This window comes from Orcinus orca, chromosome 2, assembly GCF_937001465.1.
Source record: "Orcinus orca chromosome 2, mOrcOrc1.1, whole genome shotgun sequence".
Classification (NCBI taxonomy): domain Eukaryota; kingdom Metazoa; phylum Chordata; class Mammalia; order Artiodactyla; family Delphinidae; genus Orcinus; species Orcinus orca.
Window position 1 is genome coordinate 116,563,168 of NC_064560.1, and position 21,334 is coordinate 116,584,501.

At 47.1% G+C, this 21,334-nt stretch overlaps 1 protein-coding gene across 2 annotated transcripts in view; it reads right to left on the reverse strand.

Moving 5' to 3' along the window:
- Positions 1 to 7,220: 7,220 nt before the first annotated feature.
- The window catches only part of RTF1 (RTF1 homolog, Paf1/RNA polymerase II complex component), a 49,011-nt gene continuing 34,897 nt past the window's right edge, over positions 7,221 to 21,334 (reverse strand). Inside the window, exons 7-18 of one of the 2 annotated variants that reach the window (XM_004273972.4) lie at positions 16,799 to 16,934; positions 16,129 to 16,306; positions 14,524 to 14,606; positions 13,272 to 13,359; positions 13,057 to 13,164; positions 12,396 to 12,473; positions 11,746 to 11,867; positions 11,533 to 11,590; positions 11,013 to 11,090; positions 10,444 to 10,539; positions 9,600 to 9,711; positions 7,221 to 9,355 (exon numbers count right to left, since the gene is read on the reverse strand). In XM_004273972.4, the coding sequence (XP_004274020.1) occupies positions 9,249 to 9,355; positions 9,600 to 9,711; positions 10,444 to 10,539; positions 11,013 to 11,090; positions 11,533 to 11,590; positions 11,746 to 11,867; positions 12,396 to 12,473; positions 13,057 to 13,164; positions 13,272 to 13,359; positions 14,524 to 14,606; positions 16,129 to 16,306; positions 16,799 to 16,934 (1,244 nt within the window). In that variant the 3' untranslated portion in view covers positions 7,221 to 9,248. The other variant, XM_049706672.1, reaches the window with a different exon arrangement.

Here is a 21,334-nt window from a genome sequence, read left to right on the forward strand (position 1 = left end):
GGGAGACTGCCCTCAGAAGGACAGCCTCTGAGCTGATGAAGGCCAAAAGGAGGAGCTTTCCTTTCGTTATCTCCCTTCAGCCAGAATTCAAGGATGGCCCAGGAGGAGAGAAAAGGAGGGTCAGAGAGACAGTGGGAGCCTTCAGCAAAGAAGAAAGGAGAAGATCCCTGAGGGGGAATTGATGAAGAAGGTAAAAGTGTGGAAGAAAGAGTGGGAGGGGGAGGGAGGAGGAGAAACTGAAGGAATGAAGGAGTGAGAGAAAGAAGGAAATACAGGAGTCTGAATACTTAAGTCTTCTGTGGAGAACCTGGGAAGACACATGGCTATTTCTCTGGGACACAGAGGTCTGCAGGAACCTGGGTGTTTGGGTGACGGGTGTGTACTCAAGGGCTTGAAGGCCCAGAAACACCCATGTCTCTTGCTCTCACTTCTCTCCCTCCTTCAGAGCTACCCTGCTTAATGGTGGGAGCTGGGAAGGTACTGCCCTCAGAGAGGAGACTGGGGGAAAATCCAGGGTGGAGAGAGTCAGCAAGGACCTGTCAGAACTGGAAAGGTGGGAAGAGAAGGGAGAGGAGGGAACATGTACTCCACACCTGTGTGCCAGTCAATGGATGGGCAATGTTGGAGGCATGAGCAGGCTGGGAGCTGGTGTCAATTTGGCCGCCACAAGAAAACTCAGGGCAATTCCTTTTTCTTCTTGTATTAGGCACTTGTCCAAGGCCAGCGACCAAAGAAGAGGTCTTTGCCGCACCTGCCCAGGTGTTCCTCACTGGGAAGGTAAGGGCAAACCTGGGAATTGCATATTGAAACGAGAGTTAATTTCATAGATTTTAGAGTGGAAGTACTTTTAGATGCCTCTATCACCCTCACAGTACAGCAGAAGTAACAAAGGGGTTAAGTGACTCAACCAAGGAGGTTAAGGCACTTGTGCAAGGCCACACAGCTAGTTGGTGGAAAAGCCAGAGTGTATCCTAACTTCTATTCCTGTGCTATGCTCAGTTTCTTAAATTAACAACTTGTAGTTCAGTCCCTAGTTCCTTATCCAGTGAAGGCAGAGTCTGCCTCCACCTACCACAGGCAGAAAGCATAAGGGGGCAGGGTTTACCCCTAAACCCAATATAGCTGTGGGACAAGGTCAAGGGGTTCTCACGTCCTCTTAGGTGAGCCAGGAATGACCTTTCAAATCCTGGAATCCCGTTTTTGTGCCTCAGTTTTCCCAGTCCTTGAAGCTGAGTAGATGGATGTGAGTAGGGGGGGGGGGGAAATCAGACTGACTACTACCTAGGTGGAGGAATGGCCTCTTGTGTGCTGCAAAAAAATGGAGGTATGAGAGCAAAGAAGAATGTTTCACAGTTGGCTGATCTAGGATGGGCCATGGGAGTCCCTTATCCACAAGGTCTTATCCACAAGGTCAGCTATGTGTCTGAGAAGAGAACTGATCTTTCTTCTTCTTGTGGCCTCTCAGTTCAGGGGTCCTCCTGAGCCCTAGAGGCCTGCATCCTGGGGTGTCTGAGTCTTCACCTCTGTCCATGTCCTTCAGGACTTATCAGGCATGAGGGCTACATCCCTCCTGGAGGTAACAACCCTGGGGCACAAAAGCTGGAGACAGGGGCGCCTAAAGAATGGGGTGTGTGAGGTGAGGTGCTTCTGGTTTTATTCCCTAGCCTGCCTCATTTAGCTTTGTTCCCCCTCTACGCAACCCACAGGACAGCACCAGTGGCCTCAGGGGCAGGAGCAAGGTCACCACTCACCATCTCTATGCCAGTTTCTGCTTCCCAAGACCCAGAGGCAGGGCCTCTCACCTGTGGGAGAGAGGATGAATGGGCCACCTGTTTTTTGTTGGGGTTTTTTTTTTTTTTTAATATTTATTTATTTATTTATTTTGCCTGTGCCGGGTCTTAGTTGCGGCATGCGAACTCTTAGTTGCGGCATGCAGTATCTAGTTCCCTGACCAGGGATTGAGCCCAGGGATTGAGCATTGGGAACGTGGAGTCTTACCCGCTGGACCACCAGGGAAGTTCCCCACCTGCTGTTTTGAGGAGATTTGAAAGCCTCTCCAGAGAGAGCCTAGCTTCTATGTTTTGTGTGTGTGTGTGTGTGTGTGTGTGTGTGTGTGTGTTGGGGAGGCAGAGGGGCGGCATATGCTCCTTTAGACCAGGTGGTACAGGGTCTCATTCTAGTCAACAACTCCCAGACATGCTCTGTGGTGCTTAGTTTAGTGTCCTCCAAGGGACTTTCTGACCCCAGGATTCCAATATTCTGTGACAATACCTATGACTCATTCATCATTTACAGAGCAAACAAACTTCCACTGAGCAGCTGCTATAAACCAGGCATTGTGCTAAGGTGAAAGGGTTACAGGAATGAGTAGCTCCTTACCAGGAGTGGTGGTACATCATTTTACATTGTCTTCTGATGGAGGGAAGCGAGAAAGGACCCAACAGAAAACAGCTCCCAGGATGATAAATGGCTGTATTTACTGTTTCCAAGGGACTTTCCGTGAGACCTTGGTCTTTCAGCTGCTTCATGCAAACAATTCCCCAACCCTGGTCAGTCTGTTGCCCTTCTCTGCCCAGGGCACGGTAGAGAGAGTGCTGGAGGGCTTCCCAGAGCCAGGGCCCAATGAAAACTTGCAGACGGGGAAGAACTGGAGGTCTCTTTCCTCCTGGAAAGAAAAGTGAACAGGGCTTCCCTGGTGGCACAGTGGTTGAGAGTGTGCCTGCCGATGCAGGGGATACGGGTTCGTGCCCTGGTCCGGGAAGATCCCACATGCCATGGAGCAGCTGGGTCCGTGAGCCATGGCCTCTGAACCTGCGTGTCCGGAGCCTGTGCCTCGCAACGGGAGAGGCCGCAGCAGTGAGAGGCCCGCGTACCGCAAAAAAAAAAAAAAAAAAGTGAACAGCTGTCTTCATTTGACAACCCAAGACCCTTTTCCTTGCCTCCGGGTTTCTGCTCCTCCCCACGCAGTCTCTGACCCCATAATTGATAGAATTTGTGGGAATATCTTCTGACAGTTTAGCAGGACTTGGGATCTAATAGTGTTCACTGACCTGCCACCATCTGAATCACTCTCCTCTAAAACGAACAAAATGTGTCACCGCGCCTGTGTATGTTCAATAAGAACATTTTCTCTCCTGACACACTTCAGAAACAAGGTTTCCCATCCCTCCCAGGAGCCTGTGTTCCTGTGGTTCTCCCTCCTCCCTCTCTCCAAAACTCAGAACCCGCAGAATCTCTCCCAGTGGCCAAGCGGAGGCAGAGGGGATTGGTAGCGTCTGAGGTCAGGGACGCGGGACGCGGCCCCCAGTGTCGAGGCGATTGCTCTAAGAACGTTCGGGGTGCAGTCGTCCTCCGTCCCCCACGTCCCTACCAGGGCACCTCTGGAATCTTGTAACCGCGGGAGGTGGGCGCATCCCCTAATTCCATTTGTGATCTCCGCCTGCCAGAGTGACCTCCACCCCAGGTGCGCGGAGACCGAGCCCACAAAGCCTCCGGTGGCTGGGTGGAACCAGGAGGCACCGGGAAGCTACGCGCACGCCCCGGGTCCGTGGAGCAGATGCCCACTCCACCTCGGCGTTGGCTGCAGGGGCGCCCCACGCCCCACGCCAGGAGCGCGCCTGCGAGCTGAGGGCCCTACTCCCAACTGTGGGAAGCCGCTAGGACGCGCGCCCGGCAGGGGTCCCCACACCTAGAGCCGCGAGCGCGCGCACGTGCAGGCTGCGGGGTCGGCCCCGCGTGGCACTCGGGCCCGGACTCCAAGGTCGCTGGGACTCCAGTGGGCGAACGGAGGCCGAGGCTGTTGGGTGGTCGGGGCCGGTCGGGAGCGGGGATAGCTCCCATCTGCCACAGCTGCTTTTCTCGCGGTCTTGGGTCGAACCCATAAGACGGACAGTTTGGGCTTCTACTGCAAGCAGCGTCCGCACCGCCGGGTCTCCTTCCCGCTTGCGCTGCGGTCTGGGGACACGATGGAGGGGAGAGGTGGCATCAGAAGCCCCAGAAAGCAGGGGCTTGGGAAGGACGTCGGCTTGCCCCGCCCCCCTTCCCTCCACTACGTTTATTGGGCGTTAACTAAGTGCTAGGCGGAGGAGGACACTAGTAGCTTCCAGGATGGTGGTGGTGGGGAGGCTCACAAATAACAACAGTACAGCGTGGTGGGTGCCGCCCTAGGGGAAGCCTAGGTGCTCCCAAACCCGAGTGGGAAGGGGCAATCAGGGAAGGCTTCCTGGAGGAGGTGGCCTTGGAGCGCTGAAGGGTGAAGAGGAGTTCTCCAGGGAAAAATCGGTGGAGATAGACCAGTGCATTCCAGGAGAGGTGAATGTGTTTATGGCTGAGCAAGATGTGGTCTCCACATGAACTTAGTGAAGCAGGGTCATCAACAGCTAAAAGAGAGAGAGAGAGAAAAAAAGTGATATTCTGAAGACGGTTATCAAGGTAGTCATCATGAAACAGATCAGAACTTGGTTGGACTTCTTTACACTTATTTTCCGGTTTGGTACTGTTTTTAATGTTTTAATTACTCTCCGTGGTGAGACAATCTTTCTGAGCCCGCTGGGGCAGTGGCGAGGTGGAGGCCTTCAGAGCCACTGAGGGCTGGGAGTGGGAGGATGCTTTCAGACTGACCATCAGTAAAGAGGGAGTGTGTTGGGGGCTGGAGAGAATAGCAGCAGCAAGTTTGGACCAAAAGGCAGCTGTCTTTCTCTGGACGGTTCTCCAGGCCAGCCCCAGCACCCACTGGAACCTCTGTGTGGAGACTGAGTTTCTTGACCCCCAAGGTGGAGGCTGCCGGGAGTCTCTGGGCCAAGTCATGCCCTCTGTCAGCACTCAGGCTGTTCTCCTGTGACTTCCCACCCCTATTTCACCACACTGGCCCTTGCATCCCAACCCCTGCCACTCTGCCCCAACAGTCTCTCCTGCGAGGCCTAGTGGCCTCTACTCTCACTGACAACAGCATTTATCGAACCGTTATCGAGGAAAGGAACACTTTAGCAGGCTCCTGACAGATCTTATAGTAAAGATGGGGAACTTGGGCTCAGAAGAGTTAACCAGCTCAGCCCTAGGTAGTTAAGTGGTGGAGCTGGGATATGAACCCTGCACTGAGCCCGCTTGCCTTGTGGCTTTTAGGTCCTCCCTCCGGTCCAGGGCACAGTCTGGAAGCCCTAGACGTGCCTGTGCTCCACTGGCTAAGCCCCTATTCAGGGCCAAGAAACTCTGGCACTGAGGCTGGCCTGGGGAAACTTATACAGAAGGCAGGCTGCCCCTCTGCCCCCCACCCCACCGCCTTAGTGCTGCTGTTCCCTCCAAGCCTCTGACACTCTCCTCCCCAAGGCAGTTCAGCTGCCCCTTTGGTCAGGGAAGTCACACACAAAAAATCTGAGCTGGAGGTCCATGGCTTCCCCATTCCTGGACACCACTACCCAGGACACCCAAGAAAAGTCAGCTCCTTCGCTCCCTCAACTCCAGAAAAAGTCGATGGACCCTGCACCCCTCTCACCTTTGCATCCCTCCACCTGAGGCAGTCACAGCAAGTGGCTGCCTCACAGCAGGGAACCCTGGGAGATAACTGGACTAGGCTGTCCTCTGCTCAGAATCTCTGCTCTCTAGGCTCCCAGGGAGCCCACTGCTTCCAAAAATCAGGCAGCTGGGGACTTCCCTGGTGGTGCAGTGGTTAAGAATCTGCCTGCCAATGCAGGGGACATGGGTTCAACCCCTTGTCCGGGAAGATCCCACATGCTGCGGAGCAGCTAAGCCCGTGCGCCACAACTACTGAGCCTGCGCTCTAGAGCCCATGAGCCACAACCATTGAAGCCCTCACGCCTAGAGCCCGTGCTCTGCGACAAGAGAAGGCACCGCAATGAGAAGCCCACGCACAGCAATGAAGACCCAACGCAGCCAAAAATAAATAAATAAATAAGTAAAATAAATAAATAAACAAAAATCAGGTGGCTGGAGTGATAGAGAGCTTAAGAAAACCTCATGAGATGCAGTTGCTGGGTGAGCCCCAGGGACCCACCTCTCCCAACACCAAAGGCAGGCTTGGACTGGCCTTGTACCATTGTGATTGTCACCTCCACCTTCCCATCTCTAAAGGAGAGTTGATCCAGGATCTTGCTTCCTAGCTAACACATGGTCAGAAAGGTTTGAGACACAGCCTCATGCAGTGTTGGTGGTGAGCCTTACAGATCTCCCCAGCTTGGGCCGTGAGGGAAGGGTATCAGTATTTCCTCCATAGGCACACTCACAGCCCCTGGGCTCCCCCTTCACACTCGTGACAGGCTGAAAACAGGTTAACAAAGGAATTGTGGCTTAGCCAACTGAAAGCTGGAAGGACCAGACTCTCCCCAGTGTTAGGCAGTGTATCTGGGGCCCACCTAGTTCTGTTAAAGCTTGGTGATATATCTTCCAAAGTAGGAAGTAAACCAGGCCAGTTGGAGGTTGCCTTGGCTCTAGACAACTACTGTCTCAGAGAGGCTTCTGGGGAACCAGGTGGCTGAAGACGACAACAGCCACTTTCACTTCGGAGGTGCAGGGCTAAGGGTAGGGGAAGGAGAGAAACCAAGTGAAAGAGAGACTCTCTTGGACTTTTAAAGCATGACTTTGAGAGTTGCCACTCAGGATGCAGTCCTTGGACTAAATCTGATTCCCTTGTTAAAACAGGGCATAAAGTTTATTTACAAGTATCTGTACAGTTTGAGTGACAGGTCAGGACTTCACAGAAACAGAAAACAAAAGCATTCTTTTTGAAGGGAAGTTGCAGGCAGTAGACTTTCCCTGCACCTGTCAGAAGCAAGACAAACAGACCTATACATCATGAGCTAGGCATATGGACATTGGCCTTTTTGCTTCTCGGAAGGAAGTGAAAAATGTAGAAAGCCGTCTTAGGTGCCGCACCCTTCAATACTGAAACCACATGGTGGGGTCGGGGTGGAGCAGTGGGCTGCTGCTGTGATTCCCCAGCACAAGAAGCCTGAACCACCAAGAAGCCCAGCTGGTGGGATAAAGCCAATGCCTGGACCAGATCTCAGTTCAGAGGTCCTGCCTCAGCTGAGACTGCAGACAAGCCCTCGGTCTTGACTCCAATCACCAAGTAGGCTACTCAGGTGACAAGTTAACATTCTGTCTTCTTTGGTTGGCTTTGCTCCCTGCTGTGTTTTGGTGTCTCAGAACGCAAGTTTCATTAGCTGCATGTGGGGAGGCAGGGGCAAAATGGCTACAGTGTGATGTAGTTTTAATAAAAATTTTATTACACAGCCATAATGTAACCGACACTTCTCCAAATCCAAATGATACTAAATACAGATCTACATGGTGGATCAGAATGACTCCAGCAAATTATATGGATTCTATAATTTCATGTCTTTAAAACCAGAAAAAAAAAAAAAGTCCAAGTTTGTCACTATAGAAGAGGTCCCAGCAGCTTCCAGGACTCTGCTGGAGTCCAGGCAATGTTTAACAGTCTGTGATTCCACATTTACACAATAGTCTATAAAGAGTTTCGGTCAATGGACTATTCAAGTATATATGATTTTAATGAGTCCATCACCATTCCTTTGCCCAACCAAACTGTGTCACAGCCACCACATAGCTGTGTTACAGTCATATTTATCAATTTTACAGACACAATTCTTTTTAAAAACCATCGATTGCTGCTTTTTTCTTTTTTTTAAATAAAAAAAGTATAAACTAAGTTAAAGCAACACTGAGGCTCTACTAAACCCGGAAGAGTTACCAAGTTCATTTTTATGTTTAAAAACAACTTAACTCCATGATTTCCCATCATCCCACTTTCTTATAGAAAGTAGGGTGAAGAAATACAAAGCGGGGCTTTGAGATGCCTCTCCCTCTTGTGGGAATCAGAAGCTCTCAGCTGTTCCTTTATCTTAGTTCTTGTTTTATATAGTCAGCTGTACTTTGTTCTGAAAAGATCTGTTAAATGCCACTTTTATTTACACTTGGAGCTTTACACCTGAGAATGATTATCAAGCAGTCAGCTTATCTCTTTGCAAACATTTCATAAAGACATACATACTTCTTTGCTGGCTTCACCCTAGCTGCACAACAATATATATGCTTACCATATATATATGTATACACACACACAAAACTGCACATGCTTGTAACATTTGCAACCTAAATCTTTGTGTTCGTTCTCTCCACATTCATGTTGAATACTTTCTCTTAAAAAACAGAACAAAATATTATTCTTGCTGAAATGGCAAAACAGAATCACTAAGAAGAGACAAGTACGTGGGGTGGAGAACAGACACACTCTACACTCAGCCAGGAAGCTGTGGGCTATACACATGGGCTGAGCAAGACACCTGCACTGCCCTCCCTGGTACCTGGCTGTGGGCTTCCCTCCCACCTGCCAGGACACAGCCGACAGGGCAGGGGCCAAACTGGGGAGATTTCTCCAAGGTGGGGGAGGTGATGGGGAAGAGGAGGTGGGGGAGGGGAAGTTACACAGCTACAGCAGTCAGGCCTGTTTAGTAAGAAGAATCACATTTAATGAGTTTCTTTCTTGCAGTTTCAGATGCTCAAGTACAGCTGAAAAAAATCTGAAACAGCTATAGACCCATGACAGACTGATACAAAGAGTACTGCATTTTTAAAAAATGATAAAAAAATCCACACACTTACAGACACATACACACATACACACTCTCTCTCAAATAGACCCCCCTCCCTCCCCACAAATGTACACTTTTTGGAAACTAAACTGGTTTTGAAAATCCTTCTTCCACAGAGATGGGAAGAAGAGAAAGATGAGGAGAGAAGAAGGAGGACTGCAGGTGCCCAGTCCCCACTCCCTCCAGAGGGTCAGGTGCCAAATGTTCAATGGTTGGGTCCAAGGCAGTCCATAGAGGAGGCTGCCCAGTGCTGCTGCTATCACCGCCAGGGGCTCCAGCAAGAATCCCAGCTCCACGGTAACACTGAATGCGTGCAGAGTGGCCAATGAATTGTGCTGGTTTTTTTTTAAAAAAAAAAAAGGCAAACACAAATCTAAAGACATGGATAAAGCCCAAGAGAGCCCAGGTTCACACTGGGTGGGGCCTGGGGGGTTGGTGGGAGATGTTGCAGACAAGGGAAGTCTATACAGCAAATGGTTTATATTACAGATGACTGGCAGTTTAGAGTCTCTTCCCAGTTCTACTGCTGCTCCAGCCCAGTGAGGGCAAATCAAAGGAAAAGAGGAAAGGTGGGGCACCATGATGGGGCATGCAGGGTCAGAAGCAGCAGGCTGGGTGCGCTCAAATAAGCCCTCGTCGTTTTTTGTAGTCTTCCAAGTTCAGAGATCTCCTTGGAGCTCCATCCTTGGCTGGCGGAGCCTTGGAGGTGATGGCCAAAGCCTTTGACTCTATGGGAAAGAAGAGGCAAATCGGCATCTGAGGTCCTTTGGTCTTGTGCTTCACTCCTTCAGGTAGCCTTCCTTACTGTCCCTGTTCCCTCTCAAAACAGACCTGCAGCCTGTCTTACTCTGGTCTCCATAAATACTGGTAAGCAGACACCCCCATTTCTTCCCTAAAATCAGGCCTCCTTGCTGGCTCAGAGCCATGGAGCCACGTGGTCCTTGCTCATCACCAATCTGCACCTTCACCTACCTGAGCTGGGAACTTGTAAATCAATCTTCACGTCGAAATCATGTACTTTGAACAAGTCTTCTGAGAGGTCACTGGCTGACTTAGAATTCAAATCTTTATCCTTTCCCTGACCCTGCAATGTGAAGAGAAAAAGTAATTACAAAGTATAAATGCAAGTGGACTTCAAGAAGCAGTGACCACTAACAGTAAAGGCTCCTGCTCGAGTTCATTAGATCTTCCTACTAAGGCCCTTTTCTGATTCCTTCTCTCAGAGGGAGGACAGGAGAGGCCATAAAGAAGTTTCTTTTCTGAGCCTAAAAGAGGAGAGGGAAGGGAAGGCTCATGTCTGTGGTGTGAGGGAGAAAGGGTGGGCTTAAGACAACAAGCCATCTCTGACCCAAGGTTTTAGGAATTCCTGGAACAGTTTGGGCTCCTCAGGAAAAGGCAGAAAATGGCTTCTAAACGGGCAGTTTCTCTTGGTTTAATATTTTAGTTTTCAAAGAACTTTCACTTTTACAACTGCCTCATCCTTACACGTCAACTACCCCTTCTAATTGTCCTATGAGTTAAATAAGCAGGGTATATAATATTACCCCCACTTTACATATGAGAAAATGTGGATTAGAGGGCTAGAGGTCAGTTGCCTAAAGCCGTAGTCAAGGACTTCATTAAGTAGTGGTGTTGGGTTTAGAATTTAGGTCATCTGACCAGAATTCAGTAGTTGTTTATTACATTTGTAAATAATGAGGACGGAGAAAGGACTGCAAGTGGGACGCCATGTTCCTCCAGGTGGGGACAATCAAACCCGACCCAGGAAGTGCCTCTGGTGTCCGGACCAGCGGCTGAGCTCCAGTAGTATACTTGCCTTGCTCATTTCCTTTGGAGCATCTGGTAACACTCCAGAACCGTATTTTGCGTTCAGCTGGGCCAATATGGCAGCTTGAACAGCCGGGTCTCTGGACTGAGAGACAATGCAAGTTATTTTAGAGATTGTTCAACACTCACACAGTCCTACCACCAGCTTCTGTCCCACCTACCACCACTAACATCACAGGCACCACAGTGGGCCCATCAGCAGATCAGTGGGGTTTTCCTCCACACTGCAAAAAGGGGCAATTAAAAGCTTTGAAGCCCAGCCCAGACGGGCCCTAGCTAGGCGCTTCAGCCTACACATTCCTCACCTCTGCTGCACTGGTAAACCTGCCCTGGCATAGGCGGTTAGTCCATAGGTTTCTACAAATCCATGCCAGGTTTTCACTACCTGTATGTCCTAGAGTAAGATAAAAAAAGGAAGTATCCAGACCCAAGAGTTTGAGGCAAGCAAATCCCACTAAGACAATATTATTTTTAACTTCTTTATTAATCTCCTAATGGAATTCATTTTATGTCCCAGAATCTAGGTCCTGACTAAAAACGTCCTCTCTAGGCACTCACATTAGAAACGATGGTAGGTTTACACTGTCGCCTGGTAAAAGGATCCATCTGTTGGTTTTTCATGTTGTGACTTTCAGCCTGAAACAGAGAGCATGTATTACAGAACTGTATCTCCTGCCCCCCGCCTCTCATTCATCGTAAGCTTACATATAAATAACAGTCTGCAAGGTCCTAAAAAAAGTCAAAGGCTGTCTATCGTCCTTTTCCCTTTAAGAACACCAGAGCAGATTATGGGGGCAACAACCAAAAGAAAAAGACTGGAAACTGCTAAAAATGAATACGCATGGAGTAGAATCTAAAGATGGGGAGGGATAAGACAGGGTAGAAGACTGCTGCTTTTTATTATAAATTAATAACTTATGTGCTTGTATGTGTGCCTACAGAGAAACTATGTGTGTGTTAAGTGTACACGTTACTTCAATAATTGAAAGATAAACTCAAGCAAGATATAGAAAAGATTACATATTGTTTTATTAATTAAAATTATTTTCAGTGATCCAGATAAAGTTGTCTTACTCACCACAAGGGCCTTCTCAGACTCCACAATGTTCCACTCCCGGTTCCGCTGGTTGATGTAACTGTGGGGTGAGTAAGAGGCATGAGTCAGTGGGCTGTGAAAGGAGGGAGGGGACCACTGAGTCCTCACCCCAGAGATACGTGGAGCCACTGGGGCACAGTGCGTACAAGGCCACAGGCTCGCCTGATAATTGTGGACCAAGGATCTGTAACACACCTGATCGCAGATATGTTCTTGGTCCGCTGGCGGTCCAGGGCCTCTGCTCGTTCCTCCAGCTCGTTCAGCTGGTCTTGGATTTGTTTGGCCTTGTCCTGATCCCCCAGGTCCTCAGCCATGGCCTGCACATAGAGAGACATGTGAGATTCTGGCTATGACTGGCTCTATATTAAGTGTCCCATCACTTCCAGCACAGGCAAGATACCTCACATGATGAACAAATGACAGGAGGTGTGAAAGAGTACTGAAAACAAACACCGTAGAACCCAGGCCCCACATGGCTAACTCAGCCTAACAAGGCTCACCCCACCCTGATGTGAAGAACGGAAAACCACCCACCGCAGCTGGGCTTGGCAGTATCATTCGTCTGTTCAGACCCAGTGCTGATAGTACCCTGGGGTCTATTTTATTACACACGAAACTAAAGTGACTAGAAAGTGAGGAAAATGGAACAAGCAAGATCAGTTTCAATTTATAGAAAGGAAAACAGCCAAAGGATGCTGCCCAGGTGCCAGGAAAGCACTGTTGCTTACCTTTGAGCCCAGCATTTTCTCCCAATCCTGCCACTACTAACTTGAAAGACGGTGAACAAGTTTGATTTCCACATCTCCTTACAGGACAGGGAGAGAGGTTCAAGCACAAGTCCTCACCTTTTCCTTTAGGAGCTGCGTTTTCTTCATAGCATAGTTGGGTGGAGCTTTCCTGAATCTTTCTTTCTCTTTTACAATCTGTACCAGAGAGGAGATACCAGCAGTGAGGTATTTCTAAATTAGTTCTGTAGGCAAGATAGGTGAGCCCATTTTGGAGGTAAGCAGCTAGTTAAACGGGGGCTGCTCTTCCTATAGCAATGCCATGCCCCACAGAGAGAGCGAGTTCATTCCAAGGGATGCTATGCTGCTTCCGGGGTCACGGAGATTCTTCTGGGATAGTGGGAAGAAACATGCACCAATAAACAGCAGCAGCCCAAGGACCTTGTACTGTCAGGCTAGCCACTGTCCAAGCGAACAGAGATCAAGGAATTTTACCAAAATGTTTTGGAAAAAGAAAACTCTTAAAGGACCAAGCCTAGAAGAAGAATACAGATTCCTGAACCCTGAATACACTTCCTTAGTCTATGACTTCAAGTGAGAATGTATGGAGAAAATCTTGATGAACTATAAATAATAAGGTAGCGATATTAGTATTCCCTCTTTCTCACGCAACAGTAGCAGAGCCAAAAATGTCAAGATACAGGAAAGAAAAGAAAGGCATGATCTTCTCTAACACTGGTTCTTGATGAGCCTCCGGACTCTGGGGTACCAGGTTTCTTACCTCTTCAATGTCCTGGTCATTGAATTTATAATTAAGAGCTTCTTTAATAGATAATTCCTTCTTATTGATTTCATCTAGAGTGGGCAACTGCATGCCAGCAGAGAACATCTGGACCAAAACATGATAAAAGGTTATTTATGATAAAGGGTTTTGGAAAGAGGCTCTCTCAGTGTTTTCATCAACAACTGCTAGGGAGGTGCTGTCTGTCCACTTACCGCTTCTTTCCACTTCATGAATTCGCTTTCAGTAAACTCCTGGTTTGAGACAAACTCTAGGCGGAACACTCGCTGGTCACTGCCGTGCCTACACAAAAAAGAGCAGCTTCAGGAATGGGTATGTTGACTGCAGCGCCAGAAGAGCAACCCCACCAGACTGTACACCACCTGTCTCTGTGGGTTTCCATCCTAGCTACCCTTTAGAATCATCTAGGAATATTTACAAAACTTCTAGTGCCAAAGCACCACTCTAGATCAACTGAATCAGAATCTCTGGGAGTAGGAACCAGGCACTGAAATTGTACACACAAAAAGCCCCTCCCAGGTTGTTCTAACGGGCAGCAGGGACTAAAAATCAAAGTGAGCCCCGGAAACAAGTGGATTTGGCCAGTGCTTCAAAAGTCCATTTACAATAAAATCCATCACAGTCAACTGGCATCAAGAATATGAAATATTACATAGATATCTGAATGACAAGGAAGCTCTATCCCTAGAAAGAACACTGCCGTTCTACTGACTCCTGTGCTGGCCACGTGAGTCAGTGTCATCCTCCCAGAGATAGTCACTTTCAGCACGTCATGGCTGCTGCCCACACCAACTGGCTCTTTTCAAACAGTCCAGGAGAAATGACGGGAATGGGAGAAGGGAACAGAGAGACCAGAGAGGCCAAGTAAGGCCATGGCAGAGCCTTGTCTATGACCCACTATTTGCAGTCACCTGGCAAGCTATTTCTATTGCTTCCCATATAGGGCCTTTAGAATTTTCAGGCTCCAAGAGGATAGGGATTTGTGTGTGTATTTTGTTCTCGCTTCTATCCTGATGCGTAGAACTGTGGCATGTAGCCAGCATTCAGTCAATATCATGCTATTGAAGCAGAAACCAAGTCCAAAAAGGTAACCTGGCTTGTGAAAGATCAAGTTAGTTAGTGATGGAGCCAGGACCAGAAGCAAGCCTCCTGACCATGCTCACCGAGGAATGCCTGCAGGATTCTGGGAGGAGGGGGTCTCGCAATCTGACATTTTCCTTCTATGTGTCCCACTGCTCCATATCCCTGACTTCCCCTATGAGAGAGATATATCCTACTTTCCCTATAGGCAAAGGCAGAATACAAGTTTCCCTCCAAGTCCCCTGCGGGGATAACACAAACAGTATTACTGTAACAAGAAACATCACACTGGGAGTGAATAACAGCCGCAACAGGCAGTGCCTGTTTGCACGGGAGCAGAAGCTGCCACGGAAGCACCTCTCCTACCGTAGCTGTAGCCCTTTGTTTGTTCTGGTGCCACCAAGCTGGTAAACTTTGGCGGTTTCCACTACACCCGTGATTTCAGCAACCTAAGTGAGGACAGAGACACCAATCACAACAGACTCTTTCAGAGCTCTCCACCCCACCCTCTGGCTCCATCTGCATGAGTGCAGATGAGTGACCCCGCACTGAGAGAAGCCCACAGCTGCCAGGTGTTCTGGGCATCTTTCTCGGGCTTAGAACTCAGACGGCCAGGCACCTGTGCCCAGAGTTAAGCAAGCGCCAGGTGAGGAGGCAGTTAGCCTGGTGGGGTGTTGGAAGCTTCCCCTCCAACTTAATTCTACCTTACTAAGGGGTGCACCTGGATTTCAGAGGTCAGTTTTATCAATCAAGTGTGAAGACCGTGAGGTCTGTTTCTGTTGCCAAGGTTTCTGAGACATGACATGGCCCCTGGTCCTCACAGAAGGAGGCAAAACACGTTAAAACCAAACAACCCAGAACAAAACAAACAAAAAATCAAACAGCTATATTCTAGTCATCTAGACCACAGAAGCAGAGCTGGAACTCACAAGATAATCTCTATTAGGTTGGAGGGTTTTTTTAAAAAAATTAATTAATTTATTTTTGGCTGCATCAGGTCTTTGTTGCTGCGTGTGGTCTTTTCCTAGTTGCAGCAAGTGGGGTCTACTCTTCGTTGAGGTGCGAGGGCTTCTCATGGCGATGGCTTCTCTTTGTGTGGAGCACAGGCTTCAGTAGTTGTGGTGGTGCACAGGCTTAGTTGCTCCACAGCATGTGGGATCTTCCCGGACTAGGGCTCAAACCCGTGTCCCCTCCATTGGCAGGCAGATTCTTTTTTTAAAAAAAAAAAAATTAATTTTTGGCTGCATTGGGTCTTCGTTGCTGCGCATGGGCTCTTCTCTAGTTGCGGAGAGCAGGGGCTACTCTTCATTGTGGTGCGCAGGCTTCTCACTGCGGTGGCTTCTCTTGTAGTGGAGCACAGGCTCTAGGTGCACGGGCTCAGTAGTTGTGCTCACAGGCTCAGTAGTTGTGGCTTGCAGGCTCTAGAGTGCAAGCTCAGTAGTTGCGGCGCACGGGCTTAGTTGCTCCATGGCATACGGAATCTTCCCGGACCAGGGCTCGAACCCGCGTCCCCCATGCTGGCAGGCGGATTCTTAACCACTGTGCTACCAGAGAAGTCCCTGTTCGTCATTTTTCAAACCTCAATATAACTCCTTGTTCCAGAAGTCACTTAGTATGTAACATGGAAATTTTTCATTTATTTATTTTTCAAATGAACAAATCTTCCAGATTACATAACTCTTGAAAAATACTTCGTTAAGTGTCTGCCTTCTCACATCTACATGAAAGGAGGATAGAGAAAATTGTTCTAAATCTAAACCCTTGGGCTCCAAGTACTCCTCCTGGCAGCAGGTCACAATAGATCTCTGGTTGGCTCAGACTGTCACTGCTCTAAGGGCATCTCAATTGGAGTCTATTTTCCCATCAAATGGGAAAAGTGACAGATTTGTTCAGTAGTTCCTACTCCTAGCTAAGAATCATTATATTTAAAACATAAAACATGGACAATTGTCCAAGGAAAGAAATACTAACCCGGTAAACTGGTTTGCTGTTGTGGTTTCCAATGCCAATCCGTACAAAACATCCTGTGACAGTTTTAGCAAAGAAGGGCATGTGACACCAACGTTCCAGCTTATGCCGTGATAATCGAACCCGATTCAGTTCCTCTGGTAAGGAGACCGGTTGTGATTTTGGAGGGATCTCTTCTTTCCTGTGAGGAACAAAGGACACTGGGAAAAATGTGCATCATAAAAACAGATCAAGGTAAATAAATAATACCAACTTCTTAAAACTTAACCGAATTATGTGTGATTTCATACAGTAGGAGAAATAAATGAAGCAACAGGAAAGTGGGACTAGAATCCTATTCCTAACCAGTAGTGTGAACTGTCTCAAATGAGGCTGCCATCCCAGATAACCTATCAGACTAGGAAAACTAATGGAAGCTCCTGGCCAATCTGAGGGTGACATGAAGGCAGCTCCTACCCGCCTGGCCATGATAAAATGTGCAGGGGTACAGGCTAAGAGCCAACAGCAGAAGTATATGTTTGGGCTGGTGTGCTGGGGAACCCAGCTCGGCAATTCAGGGTACGGAACCAAACCAAAGTTCGTCACCCGAACAGGGGAAATTTGGAAACTACACTAAGCCTTTCCCCAAAGAACCACCTATCCTGACTACTAGACCAAAATGTACACAGCTTACTCCTCTTCTTCATCAGATGACGATGTTCGGGATGAGCGGTCTGACTTTTCACTGGACTTGTCATCTTCCTCCTCCTCCTCATCGTCAGAGTACACCTCACTGGTTTTTAATGGCTGTTTCTTGGCGAGGAGCTCAGCTTAAAAAAAGAGGAAATGTTTACCTAGATTCTCTCAATAAGAAGCTGAAACATCTTTCATCCCTGAAAAAGAACTGGAACATGGAAAAGGACTCAATAGACAGCTCCATCCTCTCTGGCCTGGTTTGTGATTACTTGTGTTAACAGGTACGTTAACCAGAAAGTTTAAGTCACACCGAATGTCAAGCCGCGGTAGACAAAAAAAAAAAGGGCTGGAAGACTGTCACTAAGTGGGCAAAAAGGGTCACCAACTCTACTGACAGCTGTCTTTTATATCTCTCAAGGCACTTGAAGATTGGCAGGAAAATTGGGGATAAACTTAAGATGTCTTCAGAGAGTCTTTCAGGAAAAACTTACTTTGAGTTTACAGTACTATTTGTAATAGCAGGAGACTGAAAACAACCCAAATGTCCACAAAGGGGAGTGGCTGAATCACCTCTAGCACATCCACCCAATGAACTACGCTGCAGCTGTAAAAAAAGGAAAGAGCCGAGCCTTACACTGCATCCTGAGTCAGAAAATGTTTTAAATGAACACATAAATATTTTTAGGATAGGCATTATATGGTCACTGTATCAACTACTCAACTTTGCTACTGTAGACAGAAAGTAGTCACAATTATGAAAAAATGGGCATCATTGTATTCCACTAAAATTATTTACAAAAACAGGTAATCTACTGACCATTGCTTAACATAAAAACTAAGGGGTTATCTTTAGGATATATGGTTAGGTGAAAAAAGCAAGGCAGAGAGAAGTGTGCATAATGCACTAACATTAATCTAAGATGGAGGGTGAATCTGTGTCCTTTTGTTTAAAAAATAAAAAGGAAGGATATAAAAAAATTTTTTAAGTGGTCATCTACTATGGGAGGGAGGCAAGGGGTGAAAGAGAAGGCTATAGATGCTAAATTTCTCTGAATATACCTTGCTTAGTAGATTTGACTTTGGAACCTTGCATCGTGTATAATCATAGAACAGAACAATAAGTCATCTCTACAGATCACAAGCAAAATAAAACAAAGTACTCATTTGATGGCACAACCACACAAAAAACAACTATAACAAGTGTTTTGTGTTGGTTTTTTTTTTTGACTGTGGGGCTTGTAAGATCTCATTCCCCTGGTCAGGGATTGAACCCAGGCCACGGCAGTTAAAGCGCTGAATCCTAACCACTAGACAACCAGGGAACTCCCAACAAGTGACTTTAAAACATAGTCATTCAAAAGACAGACATACAGACCAATGAAATAGAGAGCCCAGAAATAAACCCTTGCATATATGGTCAGAAGATTCCCAACAAGGGTGTCAAGGCCAATCAATAGGGAAATGACAGTCATTTCAAAAACTTGTGCTGGGGTGGGAGGATTTCCCTTGTGGCACAGTGGTTAAGAATCTGCCTGCCAATGCAGGGGACATGGGTTCAATCCCTGGTCCGGGAAGATCCCACATACCGTGGAGCAACTAAGCCCGTGCGCCACAACTACTGAGCCTGTGCTCTAGAGCCTGTGAGCCACAACTACTGAGCCTGCGTGCCACAACTACTAAAGCCCACGCACCTAGAGTCCGTGCTCTGCAACAAGAGAAGCCACCGCGATGAGAAGTCCACGCACTGCAATGAAGAGTAGCCCCCGCTCACCACAACTAGATAAAGCCCGCACACAGCAACAAAGACCCAGTGCAGCCAAAAATAAATAAATTTATAAAAAACAAAAGAAAAACAAAAAACAAACTTGTGCTGTGGTACTTCCCTGGTGGTCCAGTGCTATGACTCCGTGCTCCCAATGGAGGGGCCCCGGGTTTGATCCCTGGTCAGGGAACTATACCCCACATGCCTCAACTAAGAAGCCTGCATGCCGCAACTAAAGATCTCTCATGCTGCAACGAAGATACTGCACATGGCAACGAAGATCCTGTGTGCCGCAACTAAGACCCAATGCAGCCAAATAAATAAATAAATATTAAAAAAGAAAACAAAACAAAAAAACCGAAAACAAACTTGTGCTGGGAAAACTGGATATCCCACATGCCAAAAAAAAAAAAACAAAAGTGGACTCTAACCTTACACTGTATACAAAAATTAACTCAAATGGATCAAAGATCATTTTTTTTCTTTTCTTTTGGTTGCGCCAGGTCTTAGTTGTGGCACATGGGATCTTCGTTGCCACATGCAGGATCTTCGTTGCGGCATACGGGATCTAGTTCCCTGACCAGGGATCAAATCCGGGTTCCCAACACTGGCAGCGTGGAGTCTTAACTACTGAACCACCAGGGAAGTCCCTGGATCAAAGACCTAAATGTAAGAGCTAAAACTATCAAACTCTTCAAAGGAAACAGGGGAAAGCTTTATGACACTGGATTTAGCAATGATTTATTGGATATGACACCAAAAGTACAGGCAACAAAAGAAAAAAAAGTGAAGGCAAACAGTACTTCACCAAAATTAACTTATGCATCAAATGACACTATTAAAGAGTGAACGGACAACCTATGGGAGAATGGGAGAAAATATCTGTAAATCGTGTCTCTGATAAAGAATTAATATTCAAAATAATTTTAAAAGTCTTACAACTCAACAAGAACCAAAGAACTTGATTAAAACATGGGCAAAGGACTTGACTAGACATTTCATCAAAGAAGATATCCAAATGGCCAATAAGCATACAAAAAGATACTCAACATCACCAGTCATTAGGAAAACGCAAATCAAAACCACAACAAGATACCACTTCATGCTCACTGAAATGGTTATAATCATAAAGACAATGACAAGTGTTAGTGAGGATGTGGAAAGAGTGGAACCCTCATAAGTTGCTGCTGGGAATGCAAAATGGTTAAGCCTCTTGGAAAACAGCCTGGCAGTTTCTCAAAAGGTCAAACACAGGGCTTCCCTGGTGGCGCAGTGGTTGAGAGTCCGCCTGCCGATGCAGGGGACACGGGTTCGTGCCCCGGTCCGGGAAGATCCCACATGCTGCGGAGCGGCTGGGCCCATGAGCCATGGCTGCTGAGCCTGCGTGTCCGGAGCCTGTGCATCCAGAGCCTGTGCTCCGCGACGGGAGAGGCCACAACAGTGAGAGGCCCGCGCACCACAAAAAAAAAAAAAAAAAAAAGTGGAAACAACCCAGTGTCCCTCAAAAGGTGAACGGATAAATGTGTATATCCATACAATGGAATATTATTCAGACATAAAAGAAGTATTGTTACGTGCTACAACATGGATGAACCTAGAAAGCATGCTACGTGAAAGAAGCCAGACACAAGAGATCATATATTGTATGAGTCCATTTATATGAAATGCCCAGAATAGGCAAGTCTATAGTGACAGAAAGTAGACCAGTGGTTGCCTAGGGCTGGGAGATAACAGGTCTGTAGAGGGGGGTGACAGTTAAGGGATATAGGGTTTCTTTCTGGGGTAATGAAACATCTTAAAACTCATTGAGTTTTACCACACAGCTGTGAATATACTACAAGCCATTGCCTTGTATACTTTAAATGAGTAAACAGTATGGTACCTTAATTATACCTTAAGAAAGTTGCTATAAATCAAAACAAAACAAAAAAACTTGGTATCCTGGTTTTGAAATGGACATACCAGTATGAGGCTCAAAATAAATTCTTAAAAAAAAAAAAAATCCTAGCTGTGGACACTGAAAAGACTTAGAAATAATAACCAACCCAGTTGCACTCCTGCGTCTAGACTATGGTGTCTAAATACAATTTCTCATGAGAAAAAAAACCCCACCCAAACCCAAAAAAAACCCAGGGCTCCTTAGAGAAATGTCTGATTCCAAATCCAGAAAGCAAGAAAGCTATTAAAGACTACTGGGGTTTCACATCAAAAGGACTCAGGCTACAAAAAAAAAAAAAAAAGGACACAGGCTACAACTGCTTGAAGATAAGACAATTTGAGTCTCAACAATAATAATAATAATTGCAATGGAGTAAAAACATAAAGTATGGGGTCTTCCCTGGTGGCGCAGTGGTTAAGAATCCGCCTGCCAATGCAGGGGACACGGGTTCAAGCCCTGGTCTGGGAAGATCCCACATGCTGAGGAGCAACTAAGCCCGTGCACCACAACTACTGAGCCTGCAAGCCACAACTACTGAGTCCGTGCACCTAGAGCCCATGCTCCGCAACAGGAGAAGCCACCGCAAGCCCGTGCACTGCAACGAAGAGTAGCTCCTGCTCACAACTAGAGAAAGCCCGCATGCAGCAAAGAAGACCCAATGCAGCCAAAAAATAAATAAATTTATAAAAATAAATAAATTTATATTAAAAAAACCCATAAAGTATGTTAAAATCCATGAGTTCACAGGGATATTCAAAATAAACAAATTTCACTGGTTATCTTTGGAGTTTGCCAAGGAACTATCTCATTCTTTTGAAAACTAGTAAATAAAA